General features: G+C 33.7%; 1 protein-coding gene across 6 annotated transcripts in view; it reads right to left on the bottom strand.

Moving 5' to 3' along the window:
- Window positions 1-14,794, bottom strand: part of COL24A1 (collagen type XXIV alpha 1 chain) — a 404,239-nt gene that overhangs the window by 102,385 nt on the left and 287,060 nt on the right. For all 6 annotated transcript variants that reach the window (XM_016921775.4, XM_063799997.1, XM_063799993.1 and 3 more), the window contains 2 exons: window positions 5,663-5,716; window positions 3,631-3,738 (listed from right to left, as the gene is read on the bottom strand). In XM_016921775.4, the coding sequence (XP_016777264.1) occupies window positions 3,631-3,738; window positions 5,663-5,716 (162 nt within the window). The remainder of the gene's footprint in view (window positions 1-3,630; window positions 3,739-5,662; window positions 5,717-14,794) is intronic.

Below are 14,794 nucleotides of genomic sequence, written 5' to 3'. Positions count from 1 at the left end.
ATAAGGATTTAAGTAGCTTAGCTAACAACTTGATTTAACAGAAATACTTAGGACTGTTTATTAGCCCCAAAAAAGGAAAAGAAATAAAGAAAGAAAGAAAAGAAAAGAGAAAAAGGAATCTTTTGACAAAACTTGAATATAGTAGTCCTCAAAGAAAATTTTAGTAAATTTCCTCAAAGCAGAAATCATGTAGGTCACATCCTCTGGCTATAATGCAATGTAATTAAAAATGAGCAATAAAAATTAAAAATCTACTTAAAAAGAAAGATCCTTTAAGATAACTCTTGTTCAGGAGAAAATAAACTCTGAAATTGCAAGCTATTTATAAGTAAATGATGGTAAAAACACAAACATAAAAATATGGGAATATGGCCAAAGTGGCACTCAAAAGGGAACAGGTAGCTTCATAATGCATTTATTAAATAAATAAAATAAATGGGTCAGACATTTAATTCAAGAAGAGATTAATATTGAAGCAGAAATTAGTGAATCAGAAAACCATTTTAAAAAGTTGAGTGAAAAACAAAGTAGACACTTTGAACTGACTAATAAAAGAGCAAAATATTTGGCAAATCTGATCACGGCAAAGAGTAAACACGATAAAACAACATTAGAAACAAGAAGGACATAACCAAAAGAAAAAAAATTAATTATAAGAAAATAGTCATTTCAAGTTTCACTTACTAAATATGAAAATCTACTTGAAATTGATAATTTTTGAGAAAAAATTTCAAAAATTTATTTCAGAAGATACAAAATTTGAAAAGAAAGCCAAAGACCTACTGCTAATAAAATAACATTCGGCTCAGATTGTTTTAATAGCAAGTTTTATAAAACCTTTGGAGAACAGACACAATATCTATGTTCCATACTGTTACAGAGCCAGAAAAATATGAAAAATTTACCAACCCATTTTATATGACTTGCTTAACACTTATGCCTAAATCCAATCAATGATAGTATACATTAAAAAAGGATGGAATGAAGAACGATGGAATGAAGAAATGGGCCTACTTTGCTTACAAATACAAATGTAAAACTCTTAAGGTAAACTACATTCAATAAGCTAAAATAAAACTCTTAAATAAAATGTTAAAAAATGAAATCTATTTGCATTAAAATAATAATATAATTATACCTAGGTAAGATTTATCCTAGGAACTCATGGTTGATTCAACTTTTGGAAATCTACGAAGGAATTTTCTTATATTTACAAACAAAGGAGAGAAAGCATGGGTTTATCTAAACAAATGTTGTAAAAGGATTTGATAAAATTCAACATCTACTATGGGATTATCTAAAAAAATGTTGTAAAAGGATTTGATAAAATTCAACATCTACTCTTGGTCAAAACTCTCATTTAAGAATGAAAAGAAATTTCTTTAAACAAATAAATGGTATATCTAAAAAACAACTGTAAACAACACTTGATATTATAAGCATTAGAAGCATTTTCACTAAAGACAGGCCCACAAGACAAGGTTTTCTTCATCATGACTTCTATTCACTGCTATAGTAGAAGTTCTAATCAATGTAGTAATTCAGAGAAGCAAATAAGGGGAGGCAATATTATTTACCTAAAGAATCCCTATGAGAATCATCTACATTCGTTAAAGTGGATATAAGATGAAAATATAATAGCACCAACAGCACCACTAAGTTGATGTAACAGAAAAAGGATTATATTAACACTGAGAATAAAACTCAAAAGCAAAGCAAAACGAAAAACAAAAATACTAAGAATAAACTTAAGAAAGATTAAAGAACAGAGATAAGGGAAATATTTTATTGATGAATATGTAAGCAGATATGAGTAAATAAAAAGACATATGGTGTTTATAGAAAGATTCAGCATTGAAGGAAATTGAAAGTTCACATGAAAGAGGAAATCGTAGCAAGAGCCAAACATTTTTGTAAAATGAATTATGAAGTATTTGCCCTAACAGAAGGTATCACAATAGTATAGTAAGTAAAATAGTGTGGTATTGACCCAGAAACAGACTACTAGATTCAGAGAATAAAGTAGAAGAAAAACAGACTAATGAATATTTGAGAATTCAGTTTATGGTAAGGGAAGCATTTCAGAAAAGCAGAAAACAGACTGACCACTCAATAAATAGAATTGGAACAACTGTCTGTAAGTTTGGAAAAAATAAACTTAGTCTTCTACACCTTATATAAAAAAATACCCACAAAAAAACCAAAAACCTCCATACATCTTAAAGAGTTAAGGTAAAAATAAAGTTATAAAAGTATTAGAAGAATATGGAAGAATATTCTTATATACTTTACGTAGGGAAGGCATTTCTAATAAAATAAAACACAGAAACTGAAAGGGAAAAGACTGACAAGTTTGACTACATAAAAATTAAAATGATCTATACAGCAAAAGATATACAAAATTAAAAGATAAATTGCAGAAAGAAAAGCATTTGTAATATATTTTGTAACATATTTAACAAAAATATATTAATATTTTAAGCATATAAGGAGTTATTGCAAATCAATAAGAAAAAGGCAACAATCTAATGTGCAGTATATATGAACAGGCAACTTCCATAAGAAAAAAGTGCAATTGGGAAAGTGTAAATAGAAAAAATGAAATACACATTCTCACTTATCAGATTGGCGAACATCAAAAGAAGTAATACGAAATGTTGATGGTGGGAGTGTAAATTTGATGAAACCTCTTGGGAAGGTAGGTTGGGAACATGTCAAATTAAAAAATCAATAACATTATAAAATGTTTTTGTATACAGGTCAAAGACAGAGAAATGCTAGTAATTTAAATAAAAGAAAGTAAGAAAGGCCTAGATCACAGTAAGGAATGGAATACCGAAAATAAGCCTGAGGCAAACTTTCCTCAGACAACAAATGGATTATGCAATGATCTCTAAAAAGCCTTAGTGAAAAGTCTAGCACTTGTGATATTTAAATGGAGACTACACTAAATGGAAATATGCATGCATTTTGTAAAAAACCGTATGAAACAGAAGACTCAATTAGATAATCTTTTAAATATTTTGCATCTCTTTCATGCTGTGACTTTCAGAACAGGTCTAAATACATTCGCAATATAATTTTGCTAATATATGATTTCATAAGTATCATGCTATACTTGTTCCTAACATCATGCAAAGTTCCTGAGAAAGATGAAAGATAAAATTAGATGTTAGATTTATCACAATTGGTTAGAAAAATAATATCCAAATAAAGCAGGTTTGTTTCCAACCAGAGAAAGAAAATCCATTTCAAGTAAACCTAATTTTCAAAGCAATTTGTCAACCATGACAGCATAGTTTTATAAAGATACTAAATCCCAATTTTAAGTGCTGGCCATATAAAATTTCCTAGTTTGGTTAGGAGTTATAATGTTACTTTTTAAAACCTCATTTCATATTTTATTTCCATTTTCATTTTTTTCTCTTTCCTTTTTCATGTCCAGAAACCACTAAGCCGTTTAAGTACTGTGGAATGCTTACAATTCTCCACATCCCATGGAGGTAGATTATTTTCAATGGAACTATTGCTTTCTCTGTAAAGCTAATCAAGGGATGAAACTTTAAGGGCATGGATACATTTCTTTCCCATCCACGGTGACTCAGTTCTGGAAGCAAGTCAAATACTGACCACAGCACCTCTAGTTCCTCTGGCACCCTTAGGACCACTTTTCCCAATTCTACCAGGAGGACCTCTGCTTCCAACTTCTCCTGTGGGTCCTATTTGTCCTTTATCACCCTGTGGATGACATTATTAAGAGAGAAAAGCAAGAAAAAAATGTATACTTAGATTAATTAATTACATCATATTCCTGAATAGCTCCTGAGGATTATCTGGTTAACAGTATTACAGATCACTATTAACAACAATAACATACCATCACTATATAAATTATTTTAAAAATAAAAGTAATTTTGGAAAAAGATAAAATAAAAATTTTGACCAAACAAGCAGGGGGCATCTGGTGCTCATGTTGAATCCAAATAACCGTTTTTTTCTTTTGAATTTTGCTATATATGTATGTAAGTATGCATGTATGCGTTGTTACTATAAGAAATCATAAGCTCTTTGGAAAGTCTGTTTCTATAGAGAATTTCAATGCAACAAGGTCTGTTCAATACAAAAAGAGCTCCAGTGTGCAGTTCTGTACATTCAGGATCATCACTCATTGGCTTGGAGTATGCCTTGAAAAATCTGCAACATTTTTACATCACTTTACATCTTTCAGAAAACTAATTATCTTCTGTTTTCTATTAGACACACTGACCTTTCTTTTTTGTTGTTGTTTTTTTTGAGACCAAGTCTCACTATATCACCTAGGCTGGAATGCAGTGGCAAGATCTCAGTTCACTGCAACCTCTGCCTCCTGGATTCGAGCGATTCTCCTGCCTCAGCCTCCCAAGTAGCTGGGATTACAGGCACCCATCACCACGTCCAGTTAATTTTTGTAGTTTTAGCAGAGACAGGGTTTCACCATGTTGGCCAGGCTGGTTTCGATCTCCTGACTTGAAGCGATCCGCCCACCTCGGCCTCCCAAAGTGCTGGGATTACAGGTGTGAGCCACTGCGCCCGGCCAACAAACTGACCTTTCTTTAGCACCAAAATATAGCTGCTCTTAAACAACATTGTGTTATTCTTCATTTTCCTAAGTGAGAACCAACCTGTTCTATTATTGATAAACAAGAAGATACAAAGAAAAACTACTGTGAACACAGTTGGACAGGAAATTTTTGGGATTCATAACAGCTAAGAGGCTTTATTTTATTTTTCCAGGGGTGCAGGTTGTTATTATACAAAGACTTGCACTGTCTCACTATGAATGTTGATTTTAGACATAACACTATATATGAGGAAAGAAACTTCAATATTGGAATTATTTTTAATGGATAAGAATGGCAATTAAATGTTACCTCATTCATTTCTCTTCATTATTACCCCTATCTATTGTCTAAAAATTCTGAGGAAGACTGATTAGGTATATATCAGCAGGAATGCTAGAATTGGATTCTGGAAATCAAAATATGATGTGATTTGAAGTTAATTATAATAAATAATTCTAAAATGTCATAGTCCAATGGGAAAACCATTTCTATGTTTCATCAATATTTGAATAGATTGATTCCATATTTATATAAATATACATTTTCTTTATAATGTACTAAAATTTTATAAATACAACCAATTTTTTAGTAAAATATAAAGTAAGCAAATAAAAATATTCTTGATTTGTAGTTCTTCATATATGGAAAAAATAAAACCAACTTAGAAAAACACATTGACAACAAATAATTATAGTTACATTCTCTTCCCTCAAATACTTTACTAAAGTTGTCATTGAAAAGCACAAATGGTATAGTATTTTCCTTTTATCGTTCTTCTTGCCCATGGTCTACTAAAAGAATTTTTGGCAAACAAGAGAAAGAAGGAAAAGCTAAGATTTTTTACAAACTACAAAATGGAAAATTTGCCTTCAAATAATCACGATAATAAGTACTCCTAACTGAAATTAAGTATTAATTTATATAAATGTATCTTTTAAAGCAACATTTATAATTCTTTACTACTTTACTATCTAGTCCAAATTAAAAACATTACAGCAGTCTATGGAGTTCTGGGCACATCAGAAGAAAGAAAACCTGCATAAGAAGATGTAAAAAATTACCTTTTTTCCTGGACGACCTCTTTGCCCTGGAATTCCCACAATTCCTTCAGGTCCCTAAAATATTCAATATAAAAAAGGAAATAAATGGTTAAAGAAAAGATGAGATGAGTATTTGAATACTTCTATCAGATTGGATTGGATTGGACGAGAAGTAAAAATGAGGGTTAGTTTTCACATTATTAGGTTTGTATCATTTAAAAAGAGGTCACAATGACTTAGAGGTGCAGCTGTTATTAGCTATAAAGTTCACACGCACAAACTGGCCAAGAGAGTCTTAATTACACTGTTCATTATTCTAGGTGGAACATTACTTAGATTCAGTATACCCATTTTAATTAGAGAGAATGTAATTAAAGTTAACCCATGCCTTCTACGTCACAGGCTGTAAAACACGTTTAACTAAAATAAAAAAGTATAAACCCAAAGGCATCCATCTCAGCATTTCTATCAGCTACTGGGAGCTCAGCATCTTGTGGAAAGTACAGGACTTCTGCCTATCCAATGACGTCTCCACACACATATGAAAGAAAGTACAGAGTATAAAATACATCTAGTACATGGTCAAGGAAAATTTCAATGTGTCTAGTACGTGGTCAAGGAAAATCTCAAAATCTCACTGGAGTAGAAAGAGTTAAAGAGATATTCGTTGATCTGTGAAAAAAAAAGAAGGAAATACAGAGAGAAAAAGGAGGTAATCATATAAAACTTAAAAATAATATTTTCATTTCAATTTGTCCTTTGTGTAGCTAAAAGTATATTAAAAGTTTTCAATATACACTTTTTTTTTAAGTAAAAGTGGGACACTATATGAATTTTCAGGTAAACAATGGTTAGGCTTAAGTGAGTTCCACAGTAAGCCAGGTTGCAAGTTCTAAAATGGCTAATAATTAATCACAACATTCCCTGCATTTGCTGGAAATGAAAATGGAAATCTCAAGTTTGTGTCCCAAAAGCTTGGCAAATTGCAAAAATGATGTAGACAAGAAATAACTTGTGGTTTACCACTGTGCTATGTAGGCTCTAGATAAATATTTGTTGAACGAATAAACAGATACCTAAGGAAATGACTCATACCCTATGCTCCTGAGCAAATGCTCTTCTAGCCTCAGAAAATCACTGAATTTAGAGGCCAAAGCTGTTGTGCTCTATTGCTGTAGTTATAGCTGCATCCAGAGGTAGAAATGGTAGTTGCACTAGCCTGAGGACTTCTTTGAAGTTAATGAGGCCTTTCAAAAAGAGGCTGATTAATCTTCATAGAGATTAAAGGTGTGAGCTTTTAAAAGCCAGACTGCTCCCATTTCATATTCTGGCTCTGGCACCTAACACCTACCTATACAGCCATAGGTAGATTATTTAATTTCTAAAGGCCTCAGATTCCTGTTAAATAAAAGAGGTATAAAAGAACGTCTTCAAAGACTAAGAGCAAATAAGAGAATGCATGTAAACTTTAGAAAGGACTAGACTTATGATGAAGAGCTCAAAATATGCTAGTCGTTATTAACTTCTGCTGTTTATTAAAAGTGTATTACACAATATTGAAGTACATGTAAAGATGTTAAAAGGTACAATGAAAGCCCATTTACCTACATCTACTTTAAGAAATAGAACCAATATATGTGTATGTCTATGTGTGTGTGTGTGTATATATATATATATATCTACATATATATCTACATATAATTGAAGCCCCACATTAAACATATACTTATCCAAACTCATCACCCTTTTTCCCTACTCAGGTGCAATCATTGTCTTGAATTTTATTGTTCCTACACATTTCTTAATAATTTTACTCCATTTGTATCCCCAAGTAATATGTATTTTGTATCTTTAAAAATTTTTAAAAAGCGGTATCATACTTTATGTGTTCTCCTGAAACTTCTTTTTAACACATTTTTGTTTTGAAATTACTGTGTCTTTAATTCATTTACTTAAAAAAATGCTACAGGATTCCATGTTATTATCAAACCACAACTTAAGTATTTTTCCCGTTGGTTAATGTTTCGGTGGCTTTCTTTTGCTATTACAGACAATGCTGGAATAAACACCCTGTACTTGTCTCTATGTGCTCATGTCAAGAGTTTTTATAGGGTATGTACCCTTGAATTGAATTGCTGGGTTGTAGGATACATGCATCTTCAAGCATATCAGATATTGTCAAATTGTTCTCCAAAGTGATTTTGCCAATTTACATCCTCAATGGCAATGTTTAAGAGTTCCACTTACTCCATATTTCCTATAATGCTTGATCGTATGAGACTTAAAATGGGTGCAGAATGATGTTATCATTTCAATTTATGTTATTGGTTATTATGGAAAAATGAATAGCTACTCATAAAGTTATCGGACATCTATATCTCTATGTGAATTTCTGGTTCCTATCTTGTGCCCGTTATTCTACTGGGCTGTCTTATTTAGTTACATGTATATGTTTTTATACATACTTATATTTTGTTCATTCCATATATCACAAATCTCTTCTCCCAGCTTGTATCTTATTTTCTCACCTTGTTTATTACGACTTTGGACTAACACAAGTTTGCAATTTTAATGCAGTCAAAGTCATTAATATTTTCTTTCTGTTTCTTTTAGTGCTTTGTTTTAAGAAATCTTTACTGCTTCCCCTTTCCTTATAAGGTCATAAAATATTATCTTAAATGTTCTCCCAAGAGTTTTAAGATTTTGATTTTAACAGTTAAGCCTTTAATCAATTGGAATGTAATTTTGCGGGGTGTGTGTTTGTGTGTGTGCGTGCAAGTGCGCATTTGTGTGAGGGAGAGTATTTTTTTTTTTCATTTGGATAACCAATTGTACTGGTACCATTTATTAAATTGTTCATTTCCTTATAGATCTGTAGTGCATAATCAATTTATCAAAAATAAAGTTTCAAAATATACTTATATCTGATTCTACATTATCTTCAATTTCCATTGGTCTGTTTGTTTATTTGTGAATGAGTATGGCACTAACTTAATTACTCTAGCTTCAATAATAAGTTATATCAGATAGGTCAGATTCTCTCTTCCACCTCCTCCACAACCATCCCACCTCTGCACAACTTATTCTTTAAAGTTGTCTTAATATTGGCCCTTTGGTTTTCCACACAAATTTTTAAATCACTTTTTATCAATCAAGTTTTATTAAAAATCCCATCGGGATTTTGGTTGAAATTGTATTAAGTGTATTCATTAATATAGGAGAAGATTGATAATTTTATAATATTGAGTTTTCCTATCATGAATATAAAATACCTGTCCATTTATTTAGTTCTTTAATAAATGATTATAATTTCTTTAATTGCAAAAATTTTCCACACCATTTTTACAAATATTTTGTTTAGATGTATTGCTAGGTACTTAATTTTGTGGCTAATTGTGTTGGAAATTGCATTTAAAAATATCTAACTGCTCATTGCTGGTGAAAAAGAATGGAACCTATTTTTGTATATTACTTTTATTTATTTATTTAGAGACATTGTCTTGCTATGTTGCCCAGGCGGGACTTGAACTCCTAGGATCAAGCAATCCACTCACCTCAGCCTCTCGAGTTACTGGAAGTACAGGCGCATGCCACAATAACCACAGTATTATGTTTTATTTTTTCTGTCTAACTTTTATTTTAGGTTCAAGGGGTACATGTGCAGGTTTGTTATGTGGATAAATTATGTGTCACATGGATTTGGTGTACAGATAATTTTGTCACCTAGGTAATCGGCATAATACCTGATAGGCAGTTTTTCAGTCCTCACCCTCCTCCCACCCTTCACTCTCAAGTAGGTCCTGATGTTAATTGTTCCTTTCTTTGTGTCCATGTGTACTCAAGGTTTAGCTCCAACTTAAGGAGAACATGTGGTATTTGGTTTTCTGTTCCCACATTAATTTGCTTAGGATAATGGCCTCCAGCTGCATCCATGTTGCTGTTAAGGACATGATCTTGTTCTTTTTCTACGGCTGCATAGGATTCCATGGTGTATACATACCACTTTTTTTTTATCCAGTCCACTGTTGATGGAGATCTAGGTTGATTCCATGTCTTTGCTATTGTGAATGGTGCTGCGCTGAAGATAAATGCGCATGCATCTTTATGGTAGAACAGTTTATATTCCTTTGGGTATATACCCAGTAATGGGACTGCTGGGTTGAATGGTAGTTCTTTTAAAGTTCTTTGAGAAATCTCCAGACTATTTTCCACAGTGGCTGAGCTAATTTACATTCCCACTAGCAGTGTATAAGTGTTCACTTTTCTCTGCAACTTCACCAGCATGTTATTTTTTGACTTTTTAATAAAAGCCATTCTGACTGGTATGAGATGGTATCTCATTGTGGTTTTGATTTGCATTTCTCTAATGATTAGCAACACTGAGCATTTTTTCATATACTTGATGGCCAAATGTATGTCTTTTTTTGAGAAGTGTATGTTCAAGTCCTTTACCCATTTTTAATGGGTTTGTTTGTTTTTTGCTTATTGATTTAAGTTCTTTATAGATTCTGGATATTAGACCTTTGTTGGATGCATAATTTGCAAATACTATCTCCTGTTCTTAGGTTGTCTGTTTACTCTTTTGACAGTTTCTTTTGCTGGGCAGAAACTCTTTAGTTTAATTAGGTTCATTTGTCAAGTTTTGTTTTTGATGCAATTGCTTTTGGAATCTTTGTCATGAAGTCTTTGCAAGGGCTGATGTCCAGAATAGTATTCCCTAAGTTCTCTTCTAAGGTTTTTATAGTTTTAGGTTTTATATTTAAGCATTTAATCCATCTTAAATTGATTTTTGCATGTGGTAAAAGGTAGGGGTCCAGCTTCAATCTTCTGCATATGGCTAGCCAGTTATCCCAGCACCATCCACTGAATAGGGTAAACTTTCCCCATTGCTTGTTATTATCGGCTTTGTCAAAGGTCAGATAGTTGTAGTTGTGTGGCTTTATTTCTCGGTTCTCTAACCTGTTTCATTGGTCTGTGTAACTGTTTTTGTACCAGTACAATATTGTTTTAGTTACTGTAGCCTTGTAGTATAGTTTGAAGTCAGGTACTGTGATGCCTCCAGCTCTATTCTTTTTGCTTAGGATTACTTTGGCTACTTGGGCTCTTTTTTGATTCCATAAGAATTTTAGAATGGCTTTTGCTAATGCTGTGAAAAATGTTCTTGGTAATCTGATAGGACTGGCATTGAGTCTTTAAATTGCTTTTAAGAAGTATGGCCATTTTACCAATATTGATTCTTCCTATCCATGAGCATAGAAGGTTTTTACATTTGTTTGTGTTGCCTCTGATTTCTTTCAGCAGTGTCTTGTAATTCTAATTGTAGAGATCTTTCACCTCCCTGGTTACTGTATTCCTAGGTTTTTTTTTTTTGAGATGAAGTCTCGCTCTGTCACCAGGCTGGAGTGCAGTGGTGTGATCACAGCTCACTGCAACCTCACCTCCTGGGTTCAAGCGATTCTCCCGCCTCAGCCTCCTGAGTAGCTGGGACTACAGGTGTGCACCACCACGCTCAGCTAATTTTTGTATTTTTAGTAGAGAAGGGGTTTCACCATGTTGGCTGGGATGGTCTTGATCTCTTGACAGCGTGTTCCACCTGCCTCGGCCTCCCAAATATTCCTAGGTATTTTATTCTTTTTGTGGCTATTATGAGTGGCATTAAACTCTTGATTTGTTTCTCAGCTGGGATGTTATTGGTGTATAGAAATGCTATTAATTTTTGTACGTTGATTTTGTATTCTGAAACTTTGCTGAAGTTGTTTATCAGATCTAGGAGCCTTTGAACAGAGACTATGGGGTTTTCTAGGTACAGAATCATATAATCTGCAAAAAGAGTTTGACTTCCTCTTTTCCTATTTGGATGCCTTTTATTTCTTTCTTTTGTCTGACTGCTGTGACTGAGAGTTCCAGTACTATATTAAGTAGGAGTGGTGAGAGTTCCATCTCTCAAGGGGAATGCTTCCAGCTTTTGCCTATTAGGTATAACATTGGCTGTGGGTTTGTCATAGATGACAGTTATTATTTTGAGGTATGTACTTTCAATGTCAAGTTTGTTGAGGGTTAACATTAAGGCACATTGAATTTTATTGAAAGCTTTTTCTGTACCTATTGAGATGATCATGTGTTTTTTGTTTTTAGTTATATTTATGTTATGTGATGGATCACGTTTATTGATTTACATATGTTGAACCAATCTGGCATCCCAGGAATAAAGCCTACTTGATCATGATGGATTAGCTTTTTGGTGTGCTGCTAAATTCAGTTTGCTAGTATTTTGTTATCGATTCTTGCATCTATGTTCAACAGGGATATTGACCTGAAGTCTTCTTTTTTTGTTGTTGTATATCAGAATGATGCTGGCCTCATGCAATGAATAAGGGAGGAATCCCTCCTGTTCAATTTTTTGGAATGGTTTCAGTAGGATTGGTACCAGCTCTTCTTTATAGCTCTGGTAGAATACGGCTGTCAATCTGGTCCTGGGCTTTTTCTGGTTGGTAGGTTTCTAAGTCACTGATTCAATTTCAGAACTCATTATTGGTCTGCTCAGGGTTTCAGTTTCTTCCTGGTTCAATCTTGGGAGGTTGTATGTTTCCAGGAATTTATGAATTTCTTCTAGGTTTTCTGGTTTGTGTGCAGAGAGGTGTTCATAATAGTCTCTGAGGGTTTTTTGTATTTCCGTGGTATTGATGGTAACATCCCCTTTGTCATTTCTGAATGTGTTTATTTGGATCATCTCCCTGCCTGTTTTTCTTTATTAGTCTAGCTAATGGTCTATAAATCTTATTTATTCTTTCAATAAATGAAGTTTTGGTTTTGTTGACCTTTTGTATGTTTTATTCTCATCTCCATTTTGTTCAGTTCAGCTTTGATTTTGGTTATTTCAGCTTTTGGGTTTGTTTTGCTCCTGTTTTTCTAGTTCCTCTAGGTGTGATGTTATGCTGTTAATTAGATATTTTTCTAACTTTTTAATGTAGGTAGGTATTTAGTGCTATAAACTTTCCTCTTAACACTGCTTTAGCTATATCCCAGAGATTCTTGTATGTTGTATCACTGTTTTCATTAGTTTCAAAGAATTTCTTGATTTCTGCTTTAATTTCATTGTTTACCCAAAAGTCTTTCAGGAGCAGACTGATTAATTTCCATTTAATGGTATAGTTTTGAGAAATTTGTATTCTAATGATTCCCTAATTATATCACCTGTTCTCACTCCATCACTGACTTTCTGATTACCCTACCTAATGATAGCTCTTTCTTTGTATTTGTATTTGGTATCTTAAACTTTACGCGTCCAAAGTCTCTAAATCCCTCCTCCTAACCCTAAACTGCTTTCCTCCTACTCTTCCCCACCTCCACTGTAATAAGGCAAAATTTGAAAATTAGTAAAATGGTTTTCTTTCTTGCCTCTTTGAATATGAGGACTTTGCCTGTTCAGCCTCAGGTGTCTGTACGCCCAAAGGCTGAATGCCTTAAAATAATATTTTTCTGTTTTCCTTGTTTCCAACTTTTAACATTTCATGAGTTGAGTCTGGAGCACCTAGCACACAAAGCTGTCCTGTGATAGAGAAGACACTTTCCATGTATTACCATAAGGCTTTTACTAGATGATAGAAGGATGAGGATATGACATAGGGGAAGTAAAGAGAAGCATAGAGGTTTTGTTTGTCTGTTTTGGCTCCAGGAGAATGTGGGAAGGCAAAGGAGGAGAGAGAGACATATTTTCCTTTTTCTGAGTTTTGTCAGAGAGAGATCTTTTTTCCCAATTACTCATTTGGAATTTGAAAGGTATCTTCTGTAGATATCACCTGGTGGGTAGCCCTGTCAATATGGTTACTCAACAAAGTCAAAATGAGGAAGACCATATGGTTAAATTTTCCTGAGCTACTCTTCGATTCCTATATGATGTAGATGGCAACTCAGAAACAGCTGGGAAGTTTGTGGCAGGGACAGGGTGATCGCTACTCTAGGAATATATAGCTCTACAATAAGGGCTGAAGAGCAGGTTTCCTTGGCTAGTACTGAATAAGGACCACAGCAGACCTCAGAGACATCTATAGAAATTAGTGGGACCTGATGTGAGACCAGTTCAGCAGGGAAACCATCAGGGTAGGCGGTGAGGGAAGATTACCCTGTCCCAATTAGCACAAATAACACCTGCATCAATATCCAAGGCATCCTCATCCTTGCAATCACAAGACACACAGACTCAATGTTGGAAAGGAGTAAAAGAGAGAGGTCAAGGACTGATACACTTGAGAGACTAAGCATCTTGATAGTCTGAGCACCTGAAGAAACTACTACTTTATATGATTAGATTAAGTTTAAGCATTCAACTGAGTCAGATTTTAAATTTTCTCTTTGCCTGCTGCCATCCCCCGCAACCCCACTGCATTCCACTAATCAGTAAGTAGGAGCTTGTGAGGAAAACCAGATGAGCCAGAAATAAAGAAGTTACATATTTGCACATCTGTAAGTACAAATTTGTTGCTCTGTTACAGATTTAATGGCATGATTATCCACTCAGTTGCTCAGGCTAAAATCTAGGGTTTATTATTTATTACTTTATCCCATCTTCTCAACATCTAAACCAGGAGCAAATTCAGTTAGCTATGCCTCTAAAATATGTCTTGAATCTGATCATTATTCACTATCACTGTGTTTTCTCATTCCAAGCCACCATCATTTTTCATCTAGACTACTGCCAAAGCTTTATAAGTGGTTTGGTCCACTTTTAACCCCATAGCTCACTTCTTCACAATAGCCCAAATAATCACTAACAATTTTAATCATACCCTTCTGCCTGTTCAAAACCTTCCAAATGACTGTCCATTGCAATGAGAATAATCACCAAACCTCTTATCATGGTCTATAATTCCCTATGATCTGGCTCCTACCATTTCTCTGACATCATGTTTTCCAATTATTTACTATAATCTAGATACAGGGCTCTTTTTCATTTTTTTCTTTTCTCTTTTTAAAACCCCTTCTGCCTTAGGGCCTTTGCGTTAGATATTCCCTCTATTTAGAAATCTCTTTTCCTCAGATAATCACATAGGTGGCTTTCTCTATACTTAGGTGCCTGGCTCAATGCAGCCTCAGGTAGTACTTCTGTGACCACCCTAAATAGGTAACCCCTTTACCTGGTCACTCCACATCCCA

Source organism: Pan troglodytes, chromosome 1 (assembly GCF_028858775.2).
Source record: "Pan troglodytes isolate AG18354 chromosome 1, NHGRI_mPanTro3-v2.0_pri, whole genome shotgun sequence".
NCBI classification, from domain to species: domain Eukaryota; kingdom Metazoa; phylum Chordata; class Mammalia; order Primates; family Hominidae; genus Pan; species Pan troglodytes.
Note: the sequence above shows the minus strand (reverse complement) of the source record. Positions and strands in the feature narration are given on the sequence as shown.